A 27,741-nucleotide genomic window follows, 5' to 3' on the forward strand; every position below is an offset into this window, starting at 1 on the left:
AGGAGCGTGCGGGGCTCGCCCTGCTCCCGCGGGGCTCCCGAGGAGCCGGGTTCCTTCCTCTGCGCGTGCCGCCCGTCCTGGTAACGGATCTCCAGCCGTCTTCTCACAGCTCAGGAGTCTGGCCCATCAGAGTGGTGTCCCAAGAGCTACAGCACGTTTACACTTAATTTAAATGCCATTCTTGGAAGGCTCTTGTCACAAAGAAGCCTTTACATACGATTTTATCCTACAAGCTAGAGTTATCAAAACTTAATTTCCATTTTCCATAGCTCAAAATCTTAAAATCTTATAGGGCATGACCAACTAAGTGACTTTCCATTTGGTTTACTTTGGTGACAATTCCATCAAGCCTTAAATAGGAAAATGTCCAATGTGAGGTAATTTATCACTGTGATACATATCTGAGTCCAGCCATCTGGTACTGCTGTCCATTTTGGACACTGTGGACATAAACAATAAAGAAGAAAATGGTCATCCCCAACCGATGATTGCTTCTACCTCACATGTCCTTAACTGTGCTCTGAGCTTCTTTCCTTGCATTCGGACTGAATATCTACCCAAACATATCAGCTGTGCCAAATGACAGGCAGGAAAGAAAAATTACAGATACCATTATCTGAAGGACAAGTGAATCTTTTTCTGTCCCTTCTTCACAACGGGATATAAAGAACAATTCCGGATGTCCTCAGAACTGATGCTATAGGACCTAGAGCTAGCTACCTTTCTCTTCATGGTGATTAGACTTTAAATATGGCCTTGTCTTATGTATATCTTCCTATGACATATTTTCAATTTATCTTTTTCCTTTAGTAAACCTGAGATTCAAATAAAATGGTGAAAATGTGGGGTTTTTTGTATTAAAGTATCATTTAAAGGCTGGAACATAAAGTAAAACATTGGATTCCCCATCTGACATAGTTCTGTTATCCATAGTAGTGGCTAATATTTATAAATACCGAAGGATAGTCTTAGTATTTACCTTATAATTGCCAGGCTTGCTTTCTTTACTTTCTCTTTTTCTCTCTCTCTTTTCTTTTCCTTCTTTCCTTTCTTTCTCTCTCTCCTGTCTCCTTTCCTTTCCTTTCCTTCCCTTCCCCTTCCTCCATTCCCCTTTCCTTTCCTTCTTTCTGAATGACAGAGTCTCACTTTGTTGCTCAGGCTAGAGTGAGTGCCGTGGCATCAGCCTAGCTCACAGCAACCTCAAACTCCTGGGCCCAAGAGATCCTCCTGCCTCAGCCTCCCGAGTAGCTGGGACTACAGGCATGCACCACCATGCCCGGCTCATTTTTTCTCTATATATTAGTTGGCCAATTAATTTCTTTGTATTTATAGTAGAGACAGGGTCTCACTCTTGCTCAGGCTGGTTTCGAACTCCTGACCTCCAGCAATCCGCCTGCCTTGGCCTCCAAGAGTGTTAGGATTACAGGCATGAGCCACCGTGTCTGGCCTTGCCAGGCTTTAAATTCTGAACTACATCTGCCTATGACAATGAAAACACCAGTTAAAGGAAAATAACTTAAATATTCATTCTTTGCCCAAAACTTTTATTTTATTTATTTACATTTTGAGACAGAGTCTCACTCTATTGCTCAGGCTAGAGTGCGGTGGCATCATTGTAGCTCACAGCAACCTCAAACTCCTGGGCTCAAGCGATCCCCCTGCCTCAGCCTCCCAAATAGCTGAGACTTCAGGCATGCGCCACCATGCCCAGCTAATTTTTCTACTTTTAGTAGAGATGGGTCTCACTCTTGCTGAGGATGGATCATTTATTTTTTAAATTTATTATAGTAATACATAGGGGAAGGGAAAATAGTTACTGTATTGATTTTTTTTTTTTTACTACATGATGGATGAGTCCAGGTAAAAGTAAGCAACTGGTCAATGCGGTTTTATTTCAGTATTTACTAAAGTTTAAATATAATCACGTAAAAAACAAACATTTCAAAAGTGCAAAATCGTAGAAAGTTAATCAGTGCTACTAATCTTTCCATGCAATCTCTTGCTGAGATAAATAATACTAATTCTGCAGCTAGGAATATGTACCAAATGATGCTGTACCAGAGTTTAAAAACAGGCTTGCTCTAAATATTGCACATGACACAAATGAAGCAGTGCAAATAATCTATGACTAAAGAATCTCAGTCACGCTTATTACCCTGTGTCATATACAGCCATAATAAAAGCACAGGTGGATGGATGAGATATAAAGCTCTTTTACAGTTATCCGCCTCTCACCAGCAGGAAAGAAACATTGCTTAGTATAAAGAGAGGTTTATCTGGCTATCCAGGGTTATGCTGTCTGTCTTTGGTTACAGGCACTCACTCTTGCTTGTCCTTTGGTTCACTCTTAAATAGCACCTATTGTGCTATTATGAAGAGTAAGCATAAATTTGAAGACAGCAACTTGACAAGAGCTTCCCCTTTAATATATAGCAAATGCTTCTTAATGCTTCTTCAATAACCCTTACTCAGAGTTTATATAATAAAGAAAACAAAGTATTCCATATATATGAAATGTGTTAGTGGTGTGCTTATTCAGCTTTAGCCATAAGCAGATGACCAGGAAAGGCCGGGTTGACCCCAACTTCACCTCTACAACCTCCAGGGCAATAGTAATTACCCTTCTTTCTCTAAAGCAATAAAGACACTGCTGTCTAAGGACAGCTTCAATGACTATTACATGCCAATACTTTGGATACCATGATACATTTACAAAAATTTATAAAAAACAAAGCACAGCTTGCCTGCCGGGACCACCCTATAAACAAGTCCGTGGAATCTGCGAGGGAGTGCCAAGGATTATCACAAAGAGGACAAACAATGACAAACTCTGACCCACAAGGAAGAAAATACCTACAGCAAAGTGGTGAGATGATGCCTTGGAGAAAAACTGGTCTCTGCAGTCACATGCATTCTTTGAAGTAAATCTCAATTTGCATGTTCCAGACTTAGCTGACACAGACTCTGCAGGAACTGTTCCTGGGACGTAGGTATTTTTTTTTTCCATAATTAAACGCTTTCCCCTAGACAAACCCACCTTCTCAACCAACTGTGCCTGTGCCAAGAGCCTTTTAAGCATTCTGGATTCCGGATACCTAAGGCGGCAATGATGTTTGCCAAATGTTTTTAGAGAGAATATATGATAGCACTCTCACCTGAGTGGAAATGGCAGATGACTTAAATTCTGTTTCACCATAAAGGTACCACTAAAAGATTTTATTTATAACCTAAACAGCCTGTTCAGGCTGTGTAATTTCAGGTTTGCCAACTTTTACAGCTTCTGTTCTTACGTTGGCTATACCGTTATTATCAAATAACTAAGTCAGGCCTTATCTAGTCTCTCAATTTGGAGTATAACATAAAAGGGCAGGTCTAGGACATATAACATCTTTGCTTTATAAAGATGCACCTAACATGAAGTAAATTGTTCACTTTAGACTTTTACAGCAACTTAAAAAATTATAAAAACAATGAATAGTATCAGTGATTCCAAGCAATTAAGTCTGTCAGTCAGTTGTAAGAGAGTAAACAATACTCTTTTTAAGCTACATTCTAACCTTTCTTCATACAGTACACATGGGAAAGAAATGCTGGTTCAAGGGGAAAAAAATGCCCAATTTTTTGAAAATTTGCCTTTTCTGTAACTAATCAAACTTAGCCTTTAGGTGCAGAGAACACAAATGATGGATGAGTATACCACAAAATGCCCTCTACATCCCAAGAATCCGCTTTCAAACCAGAACGTGTTCTAAAGATAAGCAATAATTTCCTAGGAAAAAGTCTACCCAGCCCCAAACAAATCAAACCCCAAACAGACTTTACACCATCTCAAGTCCTACGCAATCAAGTGTGGCACCTGTCAACCACTGTCAGAGAATTGAGGCTGCAAACCACTTCCAGCTATGAAGAAACGACGGCAAGTCTTACATGAAAGCCAGTGGTAAAAAGTAATAGGGTCTTCCCTTTGCTTGTCCGTTCATTTCCAAAAAGGAAGATTATCTTCCAGAGACCCCACTGGTGAGTAAGTGGCAGGCAACATGCAGGAAATGACGCAGCTGAGGAGAGGAAAATTGCAGCAACAAACAGGTGGCTTTTCTGGGGGAGGACCCCTCAGTGTCTGTGTGGGGGAGAGAGTGGGAGAAGAGGTCATCGTACGATCACAACAGGAGGCAACCATGGAGAATGCCAGAGTCGAATACAGTCTTTCTAGGTTCACATCTAAAAGGCCGAGTAATTTAAATCTCCAGATGGGTTGTTTAAAATTATAGCTGTTGCCATGATAACTCTAAGATGATCAGAACTATTAAGATTCTGAGTTCAGATCCTAAAAATGATAGGTGTCATTGGACAAAATCCCTAGCAAAAGATTCCTACATTAATCTTCAAGTGGGCTACTGTGCTTTTTCCCCATGAATTTCAACCAGAGTCCATCTAAAAATGAATTGACAGCCTACATCATGGTGATAGGCAACAGAAAGGTATATTTATAAAGAGCTGGAGGCTCCATAGTTCCTTATAACATGTTAATAAGAACTATGCTACATACATGACATGGAAAAACTTACATTAAGCAGCCATAGATGTGTCATTTTTACTGTAAAGGCTGATCGAGGAAGACACCCTGGGTTTGGTAGATCTCTTTGAGGACCAGCAGTACTGTATCTTCAGATTCCCTGTAAAGAGAAAAAATTATATTGAGAAAAGAAAGAACATTTGTGCTAGATGCTTTACATATATTATCTCATGTAATCCATACAACCACCTTGCAAGTTTATTTTTTACTACTGCAAAAAAACGAGAACTGGAGGTAACGTAACTGGCAGTGGTTTAGAAGGCGACCTGGCAAAGAACTCTAGCAGTATGTCTAGTAACGTAAAAAAGCCAGTAATAAGGCCGGGCGCGGTGGCTCACGCCTGTAATCCTAGCTCTCTGGGAGGCCGAGGCGAGAGGATTGCTCAAGGTCAGGAGTTCGAAACCAGCCTGAGCAAGAGCGAGACCCCGCCTCTACTATAAATAGAAAGAAATTAATTGGCCAACTAAAAATGTATGGTGGCGCATGCCTGTAGTCCCAGCTACTCGGGAGGCTGAGGCAGGAGGATTGCTTGAGCCCAGGAGTTTGAGGTTGCTGTGAGCTAGGCTGACGCCACGGCACTCACTCTAGCCTGGGCAACAAAGTGAGACTCTGTCTCAAAAAAAAAAAAAAAAAAAAAAAAAAAAAAGCCAGTAATAAATGACCAAGAACTGTTCCCTTTCAACAGAGCTCATTCTTGAGATAATATTGAAGGGCCATCCAGTTGGTCACCTTAATGTTTAAAATGCTATGCGCTTTTTTGAAAAGGCAATACAATCATGTGGTTCAAAATTCAAAAGATATAAAAGGGTAAAATAATGAAGTCCCCCTCCCACCTCAACCATCACCAGTTTTTTGAGTCCATGCATCCCTTTGAGAATCTAATGAAATCTGGATTTCTCCCCAGAAAAGATCACATATACAACCAAAATTATAAATAAATAGAATTTCATTGGATTCATGGACTTCCCCCCATCTCCCACAAACTCCATACACAGACCCCAGCTTAAACTCTCATATTAAGGAGAGGGAATTAGCTCTACCAGATATTAAAATGCTACAAAAATAAACAGATCAGGGCCAGGAGTGGTGGCTCATGCCTGTAATCCCAGCATTTGGGGAGGGTAAAGCAGGACTGCTTGAGGCCAGGAGTGTGAGGCAACACAACAAGACCTTTTCTCTACAAAAAGCAAAAAAAAATTAGTTTTGGGCATGGTGGCATGTGCCTGCAGTCCTAGCTACCTGGAATGATGAGGAAGAAAAAACACTTGAACCCAGGAGTTCAAGGTTACAGTGAGCTATGATCATGCCACTGCACTCCAGCCTAGGCAACAAAACAAGACTCTGTCTCTTAAAAAAAAAAAAGAAAAGAAAAATTTTAAATCAGTAAAAAAGAATAGGAAGTTCAAAAATACTCCCAATTATGGATAACAATTTAATAAAGTTAGAATCTAAAATCTATTAGTAGTGTTGAGACAATACTATTGAGACATCTGGGAAAAAAGTGACCTGAATCTAACCATACCTTGTATTAGGATAAATTTGAAGCAAATCAAAGATTTACATGTAAAAATGAAACTATAAAGTATTAGAATAACTGGGAGCAGTGGCATGTGCCTGTTGTGCCAGCTACTAGGAAGGCTGAGGTGGGAGAATTGCTTGAGCCAAGGGGTTGAAGGCTACATGTAGTGCATTATGATCAAACCAGTGACTAGCCACTGCACTTCAGCCTGGACAACATTGCAAGACCCTATCTCCAAATTTTTTTACATATAAAGACCCTATCTCCAAATCTTTTTTACGTGTGTGTGTGTGTGTGTATATATATATATATGAATAAACTGTGGTAAGAATTTTTTTTTTTTTTTTTTTTTGAGACAGAGTCTCGCTTTGTTGTCCAGGCTAGAGTGAGTGCCGTGGCGTCAGCCTAGCTCACAGCAACCTCAAACTCCTGGGCTCGAGCGATCCTCCTGCCTCAGCCTCCCGAGTAGCTGGGACTACAGGCATGCGCCACCATGCCCGGCTAATTTTTTATATATATATCAGTTGGCCAATTAATTTCTTTCTATTTATAGTAGAGACGGGGTCTCGCTCTTGCTCAGGCTGGTTTTGAACTCCTGACCTTGAGCAATCCGCCCGCCTGGGCCTCCCAAGAGCTAGGATTACAGGCGTGAGCCACCGCGCCCAGCCTGTGGTAAGAATTTTTTTTTGGAAAAGAAAGAAAAACTAAATATGACACAAATTCTAGAAACTAAAAAGAAAAGGCCAATAAATTTGACTACATAAAAATCAAAATTTTCTACTTAGCAAAAATCAACATAAGTAATATCAGAAGACAAACTGAGGAAAAGGTATTTCCAACTCATATTGCAGACTATCAAAAAAGGCCAACATTTCAGGCCGGGCGCTGTGGCTCACGCCTGTAATCCTAGCTCTTGGGAGGCCGAGGCGGGCGGATTGCTCAGGGTCAGGAGTTCAAAACCAGCCTGAGCAAGAGCGAGACCCCGTCTCTACTATAAATAGAAAGAAATCAATTGGCCAACTGATATATATATATAAAAAATTAGCCGGGCATGGTGGCGCATGCCTGTAGTCCCAGCTACTCGGGAGGCTGAGGCAGGAGGATCGCTTGAGCCCAGGAGTGTGAGGTTGCTGTGAGCTAGGCTGACGCCATGGCACTCACTCTAGCCTGGACAACAAAGTGAGACTCTGTCTCAAAAAAAAAAAAAAAAAAAAAGGCCAACATTTCAATATGAAAGAGTAAAGGGTATAGATACCTCCCAGAAAAGGAAATAAAAATGGCCCTTAAATATATGTCAAGATGGCCGGGCGCTGTGGCTCACGCCTGTAATCCTAGCTCTTGGGAGGCCGAGGCGGGCGGATTGCTCAAGGTCAGGAGTTCAAAACCAGCCTGAGCAAGAGCGAGACCCCGTCTCTACTATAAATAGAAAGAAATTAATTGGCCAACTGATATATATATAAAAAAATTAGCCGGGCATGGTGGCGCATGCCTGTAGTCCCAGCTACTCGGGAGGCTGAGGCAGGAGGATCGCTTGAGCCCAGGAATTTGAGGTTGCTGTGAGCTAGGCTGACGCCACGGCACTCACTCTAGCCTGGAAAACAAAGCGAGACTCTGTCTCAAAAAAAGAAAAAAAAAAAAAAAAATATATGTCAAGATGGTCAATCTTATTCATAATAGGAATACAATTTAAAGCTATAGAGTACGCCTGTAATCCTAGCACTCTGGGAGGCCGAGGCGGGTGGATCGCTCAAGGTCAGGAGTTTGAGACCAGCCTGAGCAAGAGTGAGACCCCGTCTCTACTAAAAATAGAAAGAAATTAATTGGCCAACTAAAAATATATAGAAAAAAAAAAATTAGCGGGGCATGGTGGCGCATGCCTGTAGTCCCAGCTACTCGGGAGGCTGAGGCAGGAGGATCGCTTGAGCCCAGGAGTTTGAGGTTGCTGTGAGCTAGGCTGACGCCACGGCACTCACTCTAGCCTGGACAACAAAGTGAGACTCTGTCTCAAAAAAAAAAAAAAAAAAAAAAAAAATGGATCATAGACCTAAATGTAAGAACATAAACATGACTTGTAAAACACAGGAGAAATCTCAATGATTTTGGATTTGGCAGAGACTTTAAAAATCTGTCCAAAAAGCACAGATATCAATAAATCAGACTTAATCAAAATCAAAAACTGCTGCTCTTCAATGAAAACACACTGATAGAAAAAATGAAAAATAAGGCACCTCCTTAAAAAAAACTATCTGACAAGGACTTGACACTAGAATACAGAAAGAACTCTTGCAACTTAGTGAGACACTCAAAGTTTTAAAAATGGGCAAAAGATCTGAACAGACACTTGACCAAATATGGATGGCAAATAAACATTAAAATATGCTCAACATCATCAGTCATTAGGGAGATGTACACGGAAACCACAGCGAAGGGCCATCATAACTCATTCAGATTAGTGAAGAGACTAGTTATCGAGAGTTGTTGAGGACAGGGAGCAGCTGGAACTCTCAAACACTGCTGAGGGAATGGAAACTGTTGGTGCCGAAACAGTCGGGCAGTTTCTTTTAAAGACACACTTCCATTCTAAGGCAAGAAGTAATTTGGCAAAAGAAAAGAAAAATGCATAAAGAAAATTAAAAAAATAAATTTAAAGATATACTTCCATATGACATCCAGTATTTACCCAAGAGAAATTAAAGAATATGTCCATATAAAGTCTTATACACGAAAGTTCCTAGTAGCTTTAATAACCAAAAAATGGAAACAACCCAAATGTCCACCAACAGGTGAACGGATAAATTGTGATATATCCATATAATGGACTGCTACTCAGCAATAAAAAAAAATAAGCTATTGATCATACACAACATGGATGGATCTCAAAATAATTATGCTGAGTAAAAGCCACCAGACAAAAAAAGAGTATATATTGTATGATTTCAAATAAAAGTCATTGCAGACTAATCTACGATGACAGATTAGTGGTTCCCTGGAGACTGGGAGGAGGGGAAAGGAGAAAAAGAGGGAAGAATTACAAAGGGGCACAAGGACACTTCTGAGCACGATGAGTTATGTTCATTAATTTGACTGTGGTGATGATTTCACAGATACATACATGTCAGAACTCATATTTGTACACTTTAAATATGTGCAGTAGTATATTGTACATTTGTCACCCAACAAATTGGTAAAGATTTAAAGTTGATAAAACTGTTGGAAAAGCTGTAGGGAAACAGACACTCTTATACGTTCCTGGTAGCAGTGTCAAAAGGAACAACTGCTATTTGGCAATATTTATCAAATATTACAAATGCAAATACCAGCAATATGCCAGCAATTCCAATTCTAAGTATTTTACCTTACACAAATACTCATGAGTACATGAAATGACATGAAAAAGATGCGTAAAGAGCAAAAATATAGAAACCCAAAGAGTCATCAGTGGAGGACTAGTTAAACAAATTATGGTATAGTCATATAGTGACATAACATGCAGCTAAAACAATGAGGAAAGTCTATATGCAATACGTAAAAAACTCCAAGATATACTAGTAAGAAAAAACAAGGCACAGAAAAAAATTCATATGATACTATTTATATTTTTAAAAGGAGGGAAATAATATATTCATACACATGTATTATATAGCATAACACAGATTGCTGAAAGAAGTTTTAAGAAATACATGTTAGCTGCATGTGGGGAGGAAACTAGTTAGCAAGGAAAGAAATGAAAAAGAGGCTTTTCATTATGTCTGTCTTTGAGTTTCAAACCATAAGAATGTGCTGCTATTCAGAAATTCTAGGCCAGGCGCGGCGGCTCACGCCTGTAATCCTAGCACTCTGGGAGGCCGAGGCGGGCGGATTGCTCCAGGTCAGGAGTTCGAAACCAGCCTGAGCAAGAGCGAGACCCCCGTCTCTACTATAAATAGAAAGAAATTAATTGGCCAACTAATATATATAGAAAAAATCAGCTGGGCATGGTGGCGCATGCTGTAGTCCCAGCTACTCGAGAGGCTGAGGCAGGAGGATGCCTGAGCCCAGTAGTTTGAGGTTGCTGTGAGCTAGGCTGACGCCACGGCACTCACTCTAGCCTGGGCAACAAAGTGAGACTCTTGTCTCAAAATAAAACAAAAATTAAAATTAAAAATAAATAAATAAAATAAAATAAGAAATTCTAAAAGAACCCCCTTTTTATATATTCTATCAAGCTAGATCAGGGGAAAACATCCTTAGAAGAGTACTGTTTTAGCCCTGGATTGCTTTTGCTGAACTGCACTTTGATTTTATGTCATGGCCTCTATTGTATTTATTATAAAAAGATGATACTGATTATATCAGATAATGTTTCCTTTATCAGAATCCATTAGAAAAATTCCTCTCAGGACCTCAGCTTGCATTTTTTAAACACTTATCTCTGACCCATCTTATTTTCCTAGCTTTATTTTTCTTTACTTCAATTCCTTCAGTGATGAAGTTGTATTCTGTTATGTGAATTTCAATGAGTGCTATTAATCCATTCTACAATCCGTCAGGTAATTTATATTTAATAATTAATTCTGATCCTACTTTAAATGCTTTCCAATGGGTTCCTTAAAATACTTCCAGCAATAGTAATGTATGTTCCAGTTCATTCATATGCACCCAAATGGCCAAGACACACTTTTAAGACCAAGATAAGAGAATTAATGATTGCTGGCATCATTAGCCCCATGCTCTACACAAATGCAAAATAAATGTGTTTTAATCAGATTTCTTTAAATGACACAATTACACTATTTTGTAACTGTTTAAATGAGAAATCATTCTAATCCCAAATGTACAATGGCCTGTTCTCCTTTTTCTACATCTACCAAGTATCTGTGAAACAAAAAACAGAAACAAAGACAGACACCTACCAGTAGCACAGATGGCTTTGTAAAGCAAATAAGTATTCATTAAAACTTTCAATGGGCTTCTCCTGTAGCACATAGTCAATGCGCTGGCCTCCGTTCAGCATTCCCACGTTGATGGGCAAGACTTCTTCTTTGACCGACACTGAGGGCTCTTCTGGGTTAACATCTAGATATGGAAGGGTCATAAGAAGAAAATGAGGCCGGGCGCGGTGGCTCACGCCCGTAATCCTACCATTCTGGGGGGCTGAGGTGGGCGGATTGCTCAAGGTCAGGAGTTCGAAACCAGCCTGAGCAAGAGCGAGATCCCACATGTCTCTACTAGAAATAGAAAGAAATTAATTGGCCAACTAATATATGTAGAAAAAATTAGCCGGGCATGGTGGCGCATGCCTGTAGTCCCAGCTACTCGGGAGGCTGAGGCAGGAGGATCGCTTGAGCCCAGGAGTTTGAGGTTGCTGTGAGCTAGGCTGACGCCACGGCACTCACTCTAGCCTGGGCAACACAGCAAGACTCTGCCTCGAAAAAGAAAAGAAGAAAATGAAAGCTTTGAGCCCTCCAGGGTTGTCCTATTACTCCCCACCGGATTCCAAGTTTACCATAGGTTGAGCTACTCTCTGTTCAGAGAGTCTTGTCCCATCTTCCTCCTCTCAATGTCCTTAAAGCTGCTCCTCAGGTCACACTAATTTTGTCCAACCCCCTTTTCTTTTGCTCAACCTATCACATTACCTGTACCTTTGATAGCTAAGTCATTTGCCTTGGTTTTATAAATAGTCAGCAGGAATAGACCTCTTTGGGAAGTTGGAAACTAAAGTAAAAGAATGCAATATTAACTGTGAAATTAAGTGGAGAGTATCCTAGCATGTCCCCAGCCAGGAGAATAAAACTGAGCCACAAACACATAGTGAAATTCCTCCTATACAGCAAAGAACTTCACAGAGCAGGCTCTTAACATTACCCCCAGTTCCCAAGTGGGGAATGTTTTAAAGCCTCATTACCAGATGCTCAGCTTCTCTTGACATTTGTCCTCACAAATAATGTTTTTCCATGATAGTGGCTATTAAGATGACAGGAAAGGTTAGCAGAGCCAAAAGCCCACTGTGACCCATAATAGAGGTCCTATACAATAAAAGGAGAAAGGTAAGGCGGCCTCGGAGCATGAGAACTCCATACTACGGAGCCCTCCCATCTGGCCTGATGTCTGGAATCAGTGTGTACAGGGTCACTGACCACTAGGCTTCTCTGAACTTGATTCAGGCTCTGCTTCACTTTCTTCTGCGGTTTCTGAAGCCTGTAAGGCAGGGTATGAAGCTCTGGTGAAAGACTTCCAGGCCATCCGCAGTGAACCTAGCAAGTTATTCTTAAGGTCCATACTCATCCTGGTCAAGCCTTCTCTCAGTTCTGAAACACAAAAAGAACACTAAATGATTTACAAAGAGTCCAGGGTCCATTCAGTCTGCACTGGCCAAAGGTCTAGAATCATCAAGTTCTATATTTAGACTTACCTAAATGCATCCGCTTCCTGCCTTTATGATGTGGGATCAGCATTGGCTCAAATTCCACGTCCGGGACCACCATTGGTTCAATCCTGTAAGCCACAGGATCAAACTACATAGGAAAAATAATACTGACATTTATCTCTGCTGAAGAAAGATAGTCTGAGGAACTATGTATCTTAAGCAAGAATAATTTTAAGTTCATTAAAAAAATGTACACTTGTTGGCTCCATCACTTCCAGATCAATACTATTACAAGTTGTCTCATTACTAGAGAATGGTATAGAAAAAAAAAAACAAATCAACAGAAAATCATATGCTCTTTACCAATAAGCCCCAATATTCATATAAAACACATTAGCTATACAATACTTACAGGGTGATAAATATTGAAGAAACCTTTGCACGTTGGAAATTTGTAGTTGGGATCGATTCTTTTTAGTCCTCGGACAGTAAGGAACATTCCGATTGGAGATCCAAAGGCAAAGAATATTTCTGGTTTATAAATGAGCCTGGGGTATTTTACAGACACCTGGAAGGAGAGAATAAAAGCATCTCTCATTAGTAACAAAAGTTATATCTATTCCTACAGTACTAATGAGAGGCAGTAAAAATGACCAAAGAGAATTAGTATTGTTACCTGCCCAATGCCAACATCCAAATAGTCCCCATTTCTAGTATCATCTGTACTACTGCCGAGCTTAGATTCTTTGGGGATGTTTGCCCCTGAAACTGACTGCAGTGTTGGTCTATTGATACCCTAAAGAATAAAAAACAACCAAAAAAAAAAAAAATCAGTTATGTGGAGTAGCTGGGCATGGTGGTGCACCCTGATAGTCCCAGGTACTCGGAAGGCTCAGGTGAGAGGATTGCTTGAGCCCAGAGTTTGAGTCCAGCCCAGGCAACATAGCGAGACCCCATTTCTATTTTTAAAAAAGTTACATGGAACTATTATATAGTAAAAGTAGTCTAAGGATTATATAGTTTTCTACTAGTTTCAAAGGATGATTGGGAAAGTTTTGAAATAGTAGCCAATAATTCTAGGAAGAATTCCTCAGAAAACAAGATAAAGCTGATGAAAACAACATTTGCCTTAAATTATGAACTGACATCCCTACACACTCTAAAATGAGAAGAGTTGCAAACAGCCGATTTGGGCAATAGTTGAAACTTTAGGGCAACCATCAGGAAAGAAAACAACAGCAGAGGACTGTTGGAAGAAATGTTGAGGATTGGTAAAGAGCTCTATGAAGTGCTGTGCCATTGTAATCAAGGCAAGTAGGATGTCCCTATGGGTATAGAATAAAACACACACACTGGGCCAAGGACTGAATCTTAAAAAAGAACTGAGCCACCTGCTATAAAGTGGAAAAAGAATTAACTACTAAGATATGGAAAGGAATTGAGTGACCAGAAAAACTGAATATAGAAGTACTGTTACAACATGAATAAAGCTTGAGAACATTATGCTAAGGGAAAGAAGCTAGTCACAAAAGGCCATATATTGTATGATTCTATTTATATGAAATGTCCAAAATAAGCAAATCCACAGAGACAGAAAGTAGATTAGTGGCTGCAGAGGCTGGGGGCAGGGAGGAATGGGGGGTGACTGCAAATGGTCTGGGTTTTCTTCTGGGGGTGACAAAAATGTTCTGGAATTAGATCGTGGTAATGGTTACATAACTGAATATACTAAAAACTATTAAATTGTATATTTTAGGCCGGGCTCATGCCTGTAATCCTAGAACTCTGGGAGGCTGAGGCGGGAAGATTGCTTGAGGTCAGCATTCAAGACCGGCCTGAGCAAAATCGAGATCTCGCCTCTACTAAAAAAGAAAAAAACTAGCCAGGCATGGTGGCACGTGCCTGTAATCCCAGCTACTCGGAAGGCTAAGCCAGAAGGATCGCTTGAGCTCAGGAGTTTGAGGTTGCTGTGAGATAGGCTGATGCCATGGCACTCTAGCCCAGGCCAACAGAGTGAGACGCTGTCTCAAAAAAAAAAAAAAAAAAAATGTATATTTTAAAATTAAGGGCGAATTTTGTGATATGTAATTGCATTATATTTTAATAAAGTTGTTATAAAAAGAAAAAAATAGAATGGTAGGAGTCCAGGGGAGATATGACTTCTCAAACTAATAGTATTTTTAAGGATATAGATTAAAAAAATTAATTTCTAAAAGGAGAACCAAAGATCAATTACCAAAACTCCATAGCTCCCCAAAGTAAACATCCCACAAAGCTCAGGGACACACCATGGATGTCGAAGAATTGCTTAGTCCAAAAGCTATATTAGGCACATTACCATTGAATTTTTTCTGGTCCTGAAATAGTTTAATATCTTCCTTCTTGGTCCTAAAGGAATTCCCATTTCCTGAAGATCTCTGTCTGTACATAAAGCCTAAACATGGAAAATGAAACCTTCTTATTTTCTAGGCAAAATAAAATAAATTAAGCACCCTGTCCCCTAAGAGGAATAAGACCTAGGCACTTGGTGGTTCTTTGTTTTGTATTGCTCCAGCTCCCTAGTGGGAGCTTAATAACTTCAAGAAGAAAAGTCTATTTTATTCCTAAAAAGAATAGAAAGTATCAATACTACAGTATCAATGTTAGAGTAATATAGATAACATTGTTATTGTTAAAAAAAAAAAAAAAACCTAGAGAAGCTGGATATCTAATGACTTTGTGACAGAAAAACCCTCCTTGATTTCCATACTCACTTCAATGTCTCTGATCACACTCGGACTCATGGACAGAGCAGTGAGAACATATAGCAAACAGAGAAGTATGGAACAGATGAACAGGATCTCAACTTAAGTGACACTCATCTTGTTAGGGAAGTCTTCCTTCACCCTCTCACACTGGGTTAATTCATCCCATTATACATTCTTATGCCACTGTGTGCCTTTTCTACTTAGTTCTTTTCATAATTGTAATTAGTGGTGTGTGATTATTTAATTTGTATCTTCCCCACTTAATTAGAAACACTATGAGGCCAGAGACCATATCTGTCTTATTTTCCACTCCATCTCCAGCAAGTTTGCTGATCATAGTAAAGCATTTACTAAATATGTTAAATATTTAGTATGAATGTATATTTAGAAAGTTATATTTAGAATGAATGTATCACGAACCAGAAAAAAAGCCCAACAAAAGTGGGGAAAAAACAAAAAAGAAATAAGCAAATAGCAACAGAACTCTTGAAAGCATAATAGAAAATAAGAGTTGGAACAGTTAGTGGTTATTCAGGGTTTGTTCTCACACTCCTGCTTTCTCTGAGCCGTGCTGTTTTCCCTTTGCTCTACTGCTCTATGAATATCAACGTGGCTCATCTGAACTTTGAGCTCCCACAAAGGAAAGGTCACTTTATATGATAAAAAGCAAATAAATAAGGCTAAATAATGCTTTAAAAAAACATTATTAGTGATAATGTTACCAAGGGCAGGCTCCTGGTAAACATGAAGCAATAAACATAGTGCAAATAAGTTTGGCATAAACTTTTAAAAAATTATTCTTACCAGGGCTTCCTTATCGACTTTTTCCTTCTTGAAGATATTAAAGAATTCAGAGAGTTGAAGTTTCTTCAAATCTTCCTCTAGTGTCAGTGTATCTCCTTGATCCATAACAATATTTAGCAAATCCTAAAAATTAAATTATAAAGCTCATATTCTCAAAATTCACTTAGTTTCCTTTATCAATATTACTTTACAATTAACAAATGTATTATTTAAGATTTCCAGTGCTATATCTTAATTTTAAATAAATTGTAATTTATATAAAATATAAACTAAGGGGTGATTGAGCTCTAAGATTTTTGTTACTTTGGTTGAAAATATGTTTTTAAATGAATGAGTGAATAATTTTCAAAGTATTATTCATCATCATTACCAAACATTTACAGAGCTTTAGGGAAGCTCAGTGCTTAAGGAATTAGGGAAACAGTGTGTAAGAAATAAAACAATCTAAGACAAGACTCTTCCCTGGAAGAACTCATGGTCCAACAGGAGAAATAGGACATTTACATAAAAAGAGAAAAAAATACAAGATAGTACTTGTATTAAATACGCTAAGTACCACATCAATACTATACATGATATATGTTCATAGGACTTTGTTTTACTAAAATATATGTTTAAACACCAACTCCCTCACTGCTTTCAAATAGAACTTCTATAAATCACATCAATTTGCATCCAATTCATTCTTCATTTCCCCATATGCAAACTGTTTGGGTCAATGATACTATAATTCTATTAATAGATTAGTGCATATTTATAAAGGAAAATAAGACATCTATGGTTATTTCAGAATATGGCAATTATTTGTAGAAGCATATTACTATCTTGCTTCTATCATCCAAGAATAACAGAGATAATTATAAGTCTGTCAAAATAAAAATAAACGTAAATTTAACATCATGGCATGAAACTAAACTCAGCTAGAAACAAAAAATAAGTCTAAAATCTAAAAATCCTTACTAAGGAATACTACAAGAGAACCTATCTGAGCATCTAAATTACCTTTTCACTGTCAATATCCCCCAAAGAATCTTTCTGATTTGTTAGGATATCAAACAATATAAGCGAACCTATAAGTAAAATAGAAGAAAGAAGGGACAATTTCTAAGCATTAGCTCTACACATGTAAGCAAATCTACACAGCAGGGAGTCTTTCTTTCCAATTTACCACCACCCATCCAACCCCTTCCAAATTCTTCATTACAGACCACTTCTAGACCTCTGAATTTGATACTGATAAAAGACACTGTGCTTTCAAAGTACGGGCATCCTTAAAATTTAACAGTCCTCTCTGGTCACAGAGAATTCATTTGTTACCTAAACTATGACCAGCAATGGATACACCCCCTTTGAAATCAGGGTTCCTCTGCAGAAAAAGTGTGTATATTCGGTTCATTTCAGAAACAACTGTGTCCACGATAGTCTGACAGTAGGTGGGGCTATTGTAGAAGAAGACATCCAGAATTGTGTCGTTGGTGAAGTGCCTGAGGCGATTAATGCTGGGCAGAGTTATTCGCTGCAGATCTCTGAAAAAAAGGAAAGATATTTTAAGTAGGAAACCTAAATATATTTCGTAGCCCCCTCTAAGCTGTTATCTAGCTTAGCCTTCTTCCTTACATTTAAACATTTAATGATATAAGCTTCAACTATCAATTTATAGGAAAAACATAGGACAAAGGAACGTGTTTAAATGAAGCCAAAGGAATGTGATCAACAAAATTCAGAGTGTAAAAAATGCTACAAGACAAACAATGCAGTTTCTTCAATATATAAATTGCAAGAAAATTATAGATGTAGATAGATAATTAAGAGATTACGAGAGATTTAAAACCCATATCAACTAACTGCAATGCACAAACTTTATTTGGATACCAGTTTAAAATATGCGCATATACATTTGTATATTTATATATATGATTATACATATATATCATGAGCATATAAAATTGGAAATTTTAACACTGACTGGATACTTGATAATATTAAGAATTTTGCTGAGTGTGGTGGCTCACACCTATAATAGCAGCACTTTGGGATAACTTGAGGCCCGGAGTTCGAGACCAGCCTGGGAAACACAATGAGACCTGTCTCTACAAAAACTTAGCAGAGCTTGGTGACAAGCGCCTGTAATCCCACTACTTGGGAGGCTGAAGCAGGAGAATCGCTGGAGCCCAGGAGATCAAGGGCAGTGAGCTATGATGATGCCACTGTACTCCACCTGGGTGACAGAGACCCTGCCTCAAAAAAAAAAGAAGAATTGTTTTAGGTGTAATGATGATGTTATGGTTATATATTTTTAAAGTCCTTTAAGATATATTCTACAAACTGAAACATTTACAGATGATATGATGTCTAAGATTTTATTCAAAAATTATATGGTAGATGGAGGGGCAGGAGATAAGTATATGGAGAAACAGATGGGACGAAACCATCCATGTGTTGAGGCTTACTGGGGCTAGGTAATCAGTACATGAAGACACATTACTTTTGTGTACAAAATTCTCGATAATACAAGGTTTAAAAAAAAAAGATATGCCGGGCGCGGTGGCTCACGCCTGTAATCCTAGCTCTCTGGGAGGCCGAGGCGGGCGGATTGCTCGAGGTCAGGAGTTCGAAACCAGCCTGAGCAAGAGCGAGACCCCGTCTCTACTATAAATAGAAAGAAATTAATTGGCCAACTAATATATATACAAAAAATTAGCCGGGCATGGTGGCGCATGCCTGTAGTCCCAGCTACTTGGGAGGCTGAGGCAGAAGGATTGCTTGAGCCAGGAGTTTGAGGTTGCTGTGAGCTAGGCTGACGCTATGGCACTCACTCTAGCCTAGGCAACAAAGTGAGACTCTGTCTCAAAAAAAAAAAAAAAAAAAGATATAAGAAGTTTTCCTAGAATTTTCAGCATTAAGGTTCTTTGATCACAAGTCACGTGATAAAGGGATCAGCTCCCTCTCTCAGTGCAGAATTTATAAAAGCAGAAAACGGTGAAAATGCCAGATGCCAAAGGCAAACAGAACTCATATCTGGCAAAGGAAGACAATGCTGACATCATCTAAATCAACTTTCACTTAAAGCTTCCTGAAAATTTCCAGAAAGAGTCCTCAAATATTCAACGGCTTCAGCAGTTTAGAGAGGGCTACATGCCCTTAATAATTTCGTTGCGTCAGCTCAAATATTAAAGAATGTGGACTCCATACTACTAACAGCGAAACTACAGCAAAGTGTTTGGCATAAAGGATATACTCAAATCATAGGGTATTAAGAACCGAGAGACACAGAATCAGAAAAGCCATCTCCAAGACCAGCATGGAAAGAATGCTATTTCCTTCATCGTCCAGGAGGCATCGCCTAACTCTAATCCAGAACTATATTATAAACATACTTCTTTCTGGAAAGCCCATAACAAGATACCCTAATATAAGGAAATCTTCTCTGTCTTCACCATAAAATTTACAAACAAAACTACTGGGCATGTACCTTAAGAAAGCCATCACTTAAAAATCATTGCACCAGAGGCCGAGGCGGGCGGATTGCTCGAGGTCAGGAGTTCGAAACCAGCCTGAGCACGAGCGAGACCCCGTCTCTACTATAAAATAGAAAGAAATTAATTGGCCAACTAATATATATATATAAAAATTAGCCGGGCATGGTGGCACATGCCTGTAGTCCCAGCTACTCGGGAGGCTGAGGCAGAAGGATTACTTGAGCCCAGGAGTTTGAGGTTGCTGTGAGCTAAGCTGACGCCACGGCACTCACTATAGCCTGGGCAACAAGCGAGACTCTGTCTCAAAAAAAAAAAAAAAAAAAAAAAAATCATTGCACCAATTATACCTCAATTACTGACATTTATGTTTGGGGATGTCCTCACTTTTTTCCCTAAAGATGGACAAATATATATATATATATATATATTTTTTTTTTTGACACAGTCTCACTCTGTTGCCCAGGCTAGAGTACCGTGGTGTCAGCCTAGCTCATGGCAACCTCAATCTCCTGGGCTCAAGGGCTCAAGCAATCCTTCTGCCTCAGCCTCCCGAGTAGCTGGGACTACATTATGCCCACCTAATTTTTTCTACATATTTTTAGTTGGCCAGTTAATTTCTTTCTATTTTTAGTAGAGACAGGGTCTCACTCTTGCTCAGGCTGGTCTCGAACTCCTGACCTCGAGCAATCCTCCTGCCTTGGCCTCCCAGAGTGCTAGGATTACAGGCATGAGCTACCGTGCCTGGCCATATTTTTAAATATGATTACAAAAGAAACAACAAAATACTTTGTACATCTCGGGGTGTGCTTGGTTTTTGACATCAAAAGACGGGAATCCTTATACATGACAGAAAGAAAGCAATATTTGGGCCAGGCGTGGTGGTTCACGCCTGTAATCCTAGCACTCTGGAAGGCCGAAGCGGGAGGATTGTTCAACATCAGGAGTTCGAAATCAGCCTGAACAAGAGCGAGACCCTGTCTCTACTAAAAATAGAAAGAAATTAGCCAGACAACTAAAAATCTATATAGAAAAAATTAGCCGGGCATGGTGGCACATGCCTGTAGTCCCAGCTCTTTGGAAGGCTGAGGCAGAAGGATTGCTCTAGCCCAGGAGTTTGAGGTTGCTATGAGCTGGGCTAACGCCACAGCACTCAAGCCCAGAGAACAGAGCAAGACCCTGTCTCAAAAAAAAAAAAAAAAAAAAAAGCAAGCAATGTTTGGCTTTAACGTTAATAACAAAACAAAGCTGTAATGTTAATAGTAAATACTAGTGAGCCAGTAAAACATACTGAAGAAGATAAAGCATAGCCCTTTTCTTAACCACAGCTAGTTAAACCAAAGACTTGATCAGCATTTAATAGCATGTCTGTAAAAAATTTTAAATATACAACCAGCTATAGCAGAAATGTCCCCAAACATATTGATGATGAGAAAACATATTAAAATCACAGTTAACAACTCAAGGGTATCAAGTATTACTCACACATCAACACCAGTAGAATGCAAAGGACTGTGCCAGTTGACTGGAAGAAATTCTACCCTCCCAATCTGCTGATTTTCTTGGGCTTTCTTAAAATGTGTCTGTAGCAAGTTCAAGGAAACACTGCGAAAATCATTAACTAGAAAGGAAAATGTATGCATCATCAGTGAAGCAACAAATCTGTAGAATTAGGATGCAACAAATCATGTAATTATACTCTAACTACATTTGCTTAGAACATATACTGACGAGTCAAAAATAGTAAAGTGGTATTCAGGAAAAACGATGACTGCACACAGGAAAAGATATTCCTTTAATATAGAACTTGCTTTCACCATATAAAACACTTCACCAAAAGAAAGGCTAACTTCAAAATGTGTATCACAGGGGAACTGTTTCAATTAAAAACAAAAACTTATGACAATATGTCAACTCATCTTGTAGCCAGGTTCCTATTCTAACTTTCTGGTTCTTCTAAACCACCACCATCCAATACTTTAGATTAAAAAAAAATACACTGCTGTTTGAAATTCACAGCACATGGATCTTGACCTTCCAGAATACAATTCTAGTTTATGCCTAGAACCATTAGCCAGTAGAGTCAGACTCCTTAATTGGGACAATTAGATTTTGAATACTATCAAGTTTCAAGGCCGAGCTCGGTGGCTCATACCTGTAATCCCAGCACTCTGGGAGACCAAGGCGGCTGGATCGCTAGAGATCAGGAGTTCGAAACCAGCCTGAGCAAGAGCAAGACCCTGCCTCTACTAAAAAAATAGAAAGAAATTAATGGGCCAACTAAAAATATATAGAAAAATTAGCCAGGCATGGTGGCGCATGCCTGTAGTCCCAGCTACTCTGGAGGCTGAGACAGAAGGATTGCTTGAGCCCAGGAGTTTGAGATTGTTGTGAGCTAGGCTGACGTGAGGCACTCTAGCCAGGGCAACAGAGTGAGACTCTGTCTCAAAATAAAATAATAATAAAAAAAAAAGGCGAATACTATCAAGTTTTAGAGGGCATTACCTTTCAAAATCTAGTTATACTCATGACTTAAATCTTCCAATTTAGAATATCAAGAGGTTTATCACGGTATGAATTACGAAAGTGACTGATGCTTTTGTTATTCATTTAAAGTCCACCATCTTTATCAAGGGCTTATTCACTCAAGAATTATTAGTTAAGAGTATAAACTATTAGCCTCAGGAATTCACTAATACTTTAGGTCTCAGCTAGAAAGCTTTACTACCTTGCCACCTATCTTTAGCTATCCAAATCTTATTATGCAGCTAAGACAGCAGACCAAACACAAGGCTTTATCTCAGCTCACAGGAGCACCAATTCTTTAGTCATCTAATCTTGCATGCTTTGCAAACCTACCACACTGCACAATGCTTCGAAAACGGAGATCACAAGCTGGTCCAATCCCATGGACTACAAAAACCAAATGATCTATTTGTAAAGGTTCCCCTATAAATGAAATTAAAAAGAAAAATTATCCTATGTAATCAGTCATGTATTCTAAAATCAAACATATATAACAAATAGGTTATAAATATGTGCAAGTTAAAATATGAACAATTTAAAAGGCATGAAATAGTCCTATATTTAAGTACTTAGTAAAAATATGTTAATTTTACTTTGTTTCTAATTTATATTGAAATAAGTCTGAAAAAATATTTCAGGCTTTTAAAACTTTTTATTTTGAAATAACCGCCAACTTACAGAAAACTAGAAAGAACAGAAACGCCCATGTACTTTTTACATAGAGTCAACTTTTTAACAATCACATGTGCTTTATTATTGTGTGTATGTGTGTGTGTGGGGGGGTATACATACACACATTTCTCTGAACCATCTGGGAGCAAGTTGCATATATCATCAGGTTACATACATCATTAACCCTTGAACATTTTAATGTATATTTAATGTATATTTCCTACGAATATTCTTACATAACCATAGTACATTCAATTCATATAATTTAACATTAATACTTTTATCTCATATTCCACTTTAACCAATTGTCCCAATAATGTCTGGTATGTTTTTAAAATCTGAAACTTTAAACTTGACTTTTTTTTGAATTACAGTAAATCTAAGACTTTGTCCAAGACACAAGTCATATCCTCTGCAAGACAAAAGGAATTTTGTAATCAAGTTAATTATAAAACCAACCATAAGTGACCCTAGCTAGACAGCAATGGGTAATCACCACGGTCCTACTGAAAAATAATCTTCCTTAGATGAAAATCTTTAAGGACAGAAGTTAGTCAATAAATTTCTAGTCGAGCAGGTGGAATCACACTTCTTAGAATTAGGACTAAATCAGTTAATCTGTACTTAGTGACTTCCTCCGTAGTACTGCCAAATATTACCCATCTAACCATACGTACTTAGTGGCTTTAAAAGAGATTTTTACATCTATTAAGATTCTCAGTAGATGAAGTGATTCTTAGTAGATTAACTCATAATAAGTCTATACAATTAAAGATTATTTTTAAGCCTTGATTCAAATCCATAGAAAAAGTCACAATTAAAGGAATAAACAAATAAACAAATAAGTATATCATAAGACAAAAAAAAATAATTAACATTACCACAATGAATGTCAACAGAGATGTTCTCAACCCCTCTCTTCACTGTTCTTGGTCGACCCTGCTCGGTAGGGGTTGATCCCCATTCATCAGATCCTGCAATTGGCTGGTAATGCACCATGAGCTTGAAAAGAAAAGATCAGAGCAATAAAGATATTCTACATTATACTCATCTCTATGTCATAATACATTTTAGAGGGTAGGAATGTCTTTCAAAACATATAATCAAACCTCAACTGGAGTTTTGATGTGAAACTCTTACAGCTTGAAATAAAAACCCTGAAAATACACTACGCTAACAAATCTGTCAGCAAGCAATACCCTACATGGGGAATATATGCTCACATAATGTGTTGGTGATTTTCTTAATCTATAGTGGCATGATTTTCCCCAGGAAAATTCTTTTGTATAAACTAAGTGGAATAAATAATGGCAATAGCTACAAGTTTTAAATTTTATAATTATAAATTCAAATGTAAAATTTGCCAAAAGTTATTCTATATAGAGTCCACAGGAGGAAAAAGAAACCAATTAAGTTCTCCTTAGTAATGCAATTAACCTTTAATCCCAATATTAGAGAAATGCTTTAATTCATTTTACCTTTGGATTGTGTAATATAATAATTTCTCTGTTGGGAGACTCTAGTTTCTTTTTCCATTCATCCAGAGTTACAGCAAGCATGTAGGTTTCCTTAAAAGAAAACAGATTTCATTATATTTCTCCAATAATTTTCCTACTGAACTTATTCACAAGACTACTACTAGATAAATGAGTTTCAATAAGAATATCCTACTTCAATTTATCAAATTTATTCTTAAATTATTTTAAAATTACAACAGACAATAGCACAGGACAAAGAAAAAAGATCACTCCTAATTCCATCATCTACATTAGAAGATAATCACTGTTCATATTTTTATATATTCTTATCAATAATATTAATGTTCTGCTCTAATTTAGAGAAAACAAATTTCAGTTTTCAGAGCAAGAAAAATGAAAATCAAAAGAGATCAATCTTGTGGTCATAGTTTATTAACAATGATCAACTAGGGAAAAAATTTTTTTAATTTAAATTAAAAAGCACAATAGAGTTCCCACAATATTTTAAAAATCTGAAAATAAAACTACTTCATCCTGAAACTAACTTGCAAAGTCGAGTGCTTTGTTAAATTTTATAATGTGATGCAAAGGGAACCAAACTCTTTCTGGAAATTTCACAAAGTTGTAAGAGGAAAAAAAGATTATTAAATAAGAGAAAGAAAAAAATGAAAAAAAAAAAAAGAGTATAAAAGGGTGAAAGGTATACCTCTAAAACTTGGCTGAAGCTCTCCGAGTAGGGAACATATTTATTGTCTTTGTCTCCCTTGTAAAACCACGTACATCGCCTCACTTCTGAGGCTAGCTCATCCCAGTACACAGCATACCGCATCCTCTCCCCCAAATGAACATCATATCTGCCCCCGTCAGTGGGGACAACTCTCCCATTACAATCTCTTCCTAGCAAGGATTGGAAAGGGGAAAAAGAAGTACATATTTCAAAATAAATCTCCCCAAATACAATTCTGAGTTACTCTCTAAATAATATTATGAAACACATGAATGAACAGTTTCTACGTGGCTAAACATTAAACAAAACAGAATCTTTTTCACTACATTACAAAGTGCCAAAACCGTCCTTGGTTTTAATGAAACATGAAAAAAAAATACTACCCAACAGTTTTGTTCTTTTTCTGAGGAAAGACAGTAGTGCCCCTTTAAAAATAAAAGTATATAAGATTTTTCTGAATTTTTTGCTTGAGGGACCAAAAGGTAAATTAATGACCAATCATGATGATTTATTATAATCAGCACTATTCTTATTTCATGAAAAAAAAACAAAAAAACAAGAAATAGGGTAGAGGTCATTCTTCTGCAATATGACACTCTACCCTACATTTTTTTTTTTTGTAAGAAACAGGGCCTCACCCTGTTGCCAGGCTAGAGTGAAGTGATGTGATCATAGTTCACTGCAACCATGAACTCCTGGGCTCAAGGGATCCTTCTGCCTCAGCCTTCCCATTAGCTAGGACTACTGGCACACACCACCTCACTTGGCTAATTTTTTTTTTTTTTTTTTGAGACAGAGTCTTGCTTTGTTGCCCAGGCTGGAGTGAGTGCCATGGCATCAGCCTAGCTCACAGCAACCTCAAACTCCTGGGCTCAAGCGATCCTCCTGCCTCAGCCTCCCGAGTAGCTGGGACTACAGGCATGCGCCACCATGCCCGGCTAATTTTTTTCTACATATATTAGTTGGCCAATTAATTTTATTTATAGTAGAGATGTGGTCTCGCTCTTGCTCAGGCTGGTCTCGAACTCCTGACCTTGAGCAATCTGCCCACCTCGGCCTCCCAGAGTGCTAGGACTTGGCTAATTTTTAAAAAAAATTTTAGAGATAGGGTCTCAAATTCCTGGCCCAAAGCAATCCTCCTGCCTCAGCCTCCCAAAGTGCTGGTATCACAGGTGTAAGCCACCACCCAGCCAGGACTATTATATTATAGTTTGAGAGAGATGAAAGTCTCTGTGCATTTCAAGTCATTTTCACCTACCAGAGCCATAAGCCTCTTCTAGCTGCTGTGAATCCTCAGAGTTGAAAGGAATCCATGTCTCTTTAGAATCTATTATCTTACAGTAAAACCAATGTGGAGAAACTGGTTCATACAAACTGCCAGCATCCATGTCTAGTAGCTCAAAGGAACTACATGACTTTGGTGATGGGGATGGATCTGACTGGGACAACTGTTCCTGGTGTGATTCCTCTGATGACATTTCGGTCTCTGAGGATAAAAGAAAACTATGAGGAAATGATTTTCCTTCTATTAACAGTGTAATTGTTCACACACACACACAAAAAAAACTGGTCACCTTAAGGAGCCATTTCTGCAAAACAAAAACAAAAAACAACCCAAAGCGGCTACATAATTTAAAACAGAAATAACAAACTAACAGCTGGATGGGGGGAGCTTTAAACAAATGCTTCTCTGTTAGATCAACAATTCTGCACTGAGCTCCCAACTGTCTCTCAGAAAGCTGCATAATTTTACTCAAGACAGTAAGGTTCAAACAAACCCAGCATCACCAGAACACATGGTCAAAACCTGATTGCAACAAAACATTTCCCACCCCAATCTAAAAACCCAGTGCCAGAAGCAGAAAATTTCCTCCAACCAAGTCTCAGTTGGGTCACACCATGTCCTAGTAACGCCTGGGTTTTAGGTTCCAGGCCCCCTAACCTTACACATTCACAAGTCTACTGGAATCTCAAAATGCAGGGAAAAAAAACTGTTCACTGCAGCACCAATCATTTTGATTGATCCCTGAAGTTACTTAAGCGGCTGAAAACACCGAACCTCGCCGGGAGCCACGGTGCGCAGGCGCACGCGCACTCGCACGGCCCCGCGTCTCAGGTGAGGAGTCACAGGCGGCCCCAAAGTCGCCTCCTCACAGAAAGCGCCCTGACCCACGCGTCCCTCCCTCCCCGGGGCTAATACCAGCCGGCGAGGGGCAGCACCGCGGCCGTCGGAGGCGCGCCCGCCGCAGCTCCTACGAGGAGGGCGCGAGGCTGGGCATCCCGCACCGCGGCCGGCGGGCACCTGGCCGCCCCGCGCGGGCGCTCCCGGGCCGCCGGCCCGCCGTCCTCCCTCCCGCACGCACGCCGCTCAGCCACCCCGGCGCGTCCCTCCTCGCGCCACCCGGGCCTCCTGCCGCCAGCTCCGGGCTGCAGAGCTCGGGGTCCGGTCTCCTCCCGCCGCGGGAGAGCAGCGGGCCGCCAGTGGCACCAGGGGATGTCCCGCTGCCCGGGGCGCAGTCGGCACCCGGGGCCTGGCCGCGCCCGAGCCGGGCCGCCCCACCCGCCGGCCGGTCCTCCCACGCCGTCCCCGCCGCGGCTGCGCGTCCTCCGCCGCCCGGCACCCGCGCCCCGCAGCGCCGCCCCGCGCCCCGGCCGGGCCTGGCTCGCGCAGCGCCCGCGCCCTCACCTGGCAGCCCGGCAGGCTCGCGCGCGCTGCGGGCCTAGCTGAGGGGGGCACGACATGTCCCCGCCGCGGCCGTCACCGCGAGCCCGCGCGGGGCGGGGCGGGGCGGAGCCTGCGGCCCCGCGGGCTCGCGCCGAACACCTGGCTCCGCCGCGCCCGGGCTGCAGAGCACAAGCGCGGCGGGGCTGGA

General features: G+C 39.7%; 1 protein-coding gene across 5 annotated transcripts; it reads right to left on the reverse strand.

The window, feature by feature from the left end:
- Positions 1 to 1,872: 1,872 nt before the first annotated feature.
- Positions 1,873 to 27,739, reverse strand: DDHD2 (DDHD domain containing 2). 5 transcript variants are annotated; one of them, XM_075997220.1, is made up of 18 exons: positions 27,555 to 27,737; positions 26,127 to 26,371; positions 24,848 to 25,038; positions 24,142 to 24,231; positions 23,545 to 23,665; positions 22,325 to 22,414; positions 20,951 to 21,086; positions 17,307 to 17,515; positions 16,992 to 17,059; positions 15,990 to 16,112; positions 14,777 to 14,872; positions 13,115 to 13,234; positions 12,851 to 13,006; positions 12,484 to 12,586; positions 12,209 to 12,379; positions 10,985 to 11,147; positions 4,581 to 4,673; positions 1,873 to 4,115 (listed from the first exon to the last, which is right to left on the reverse strand). In XM_075997220.1, exons 1-17 carry the CDS (start codon positions 27,608 to 27,610, stop codon positions 4,592 to 4,594), a joined length of 2,220 nt encoding a protein of 739 aa, XP_075853335.1. In that variant the 5' UTR covers positions 27,611 to 27,737; the 3' UTR covers positions 1,873 to 4,115; positions 4,581 to 4,591. The 5 variants fall into 5 exon arrangements, with proteins under 5 accessions (XP_075853335.1, XP_020138413.2, XP_012618428.2 ...); XM_020282824.2 differs by having other exon boundaries at positions 1,873 to 4,117; positions 4,566 to 4,673; positions 27,555 to 27,736; XM_012762974.3 differs by having other exon boundaries at positions 1,873 to 4,117; positions 4,566 to 4,673; positions 26,127 to 26,354; positions 27,555 to 27,728.
- Between the last annotated feature and the right edge of the window lie 2 nt (positions 27,740 to 27,741).

The sequence above is a fragment of the Microcebus murinus genome, chromosome 24 (assembly GCF_040939455.1).
Source record: "Microcebus murinus isolate Inina chromosome 24, M.murinus_Inina_mat1.0, whole genome shotgun sequence".
In the NCBI taxonomy this organism is placed as follows: Eukaryota; Metazoa; Chordata; class Mammalia; order Primates; family Cheirogaleidae; genus Microcebus; species Microcebus murinus.

Coding starts and splice junctions, on each gene's coding strand:
- DDHD2 (XM_075997220.1), bottom strand. CDS start 27,610: ATGTCGTGCCCCCCTCAGCTAGGCCCGCAGCGCGCGCGAGCCTGCCGG. Junction 12,587..12,850: donor TCTTCAATATTTATCACCCT/GTAAGTATTGTA, acceptor TTTCCTATGTAG/TTTGATCCTGTGGCTTACAG. Junction 12,380..12,483: donor CAGGAAGCGGATGCATTTAG/GTAAGTCTAAAT, acceptor TTTGTGTTTCAG/AACTGAGAGAAGGCTTGACC.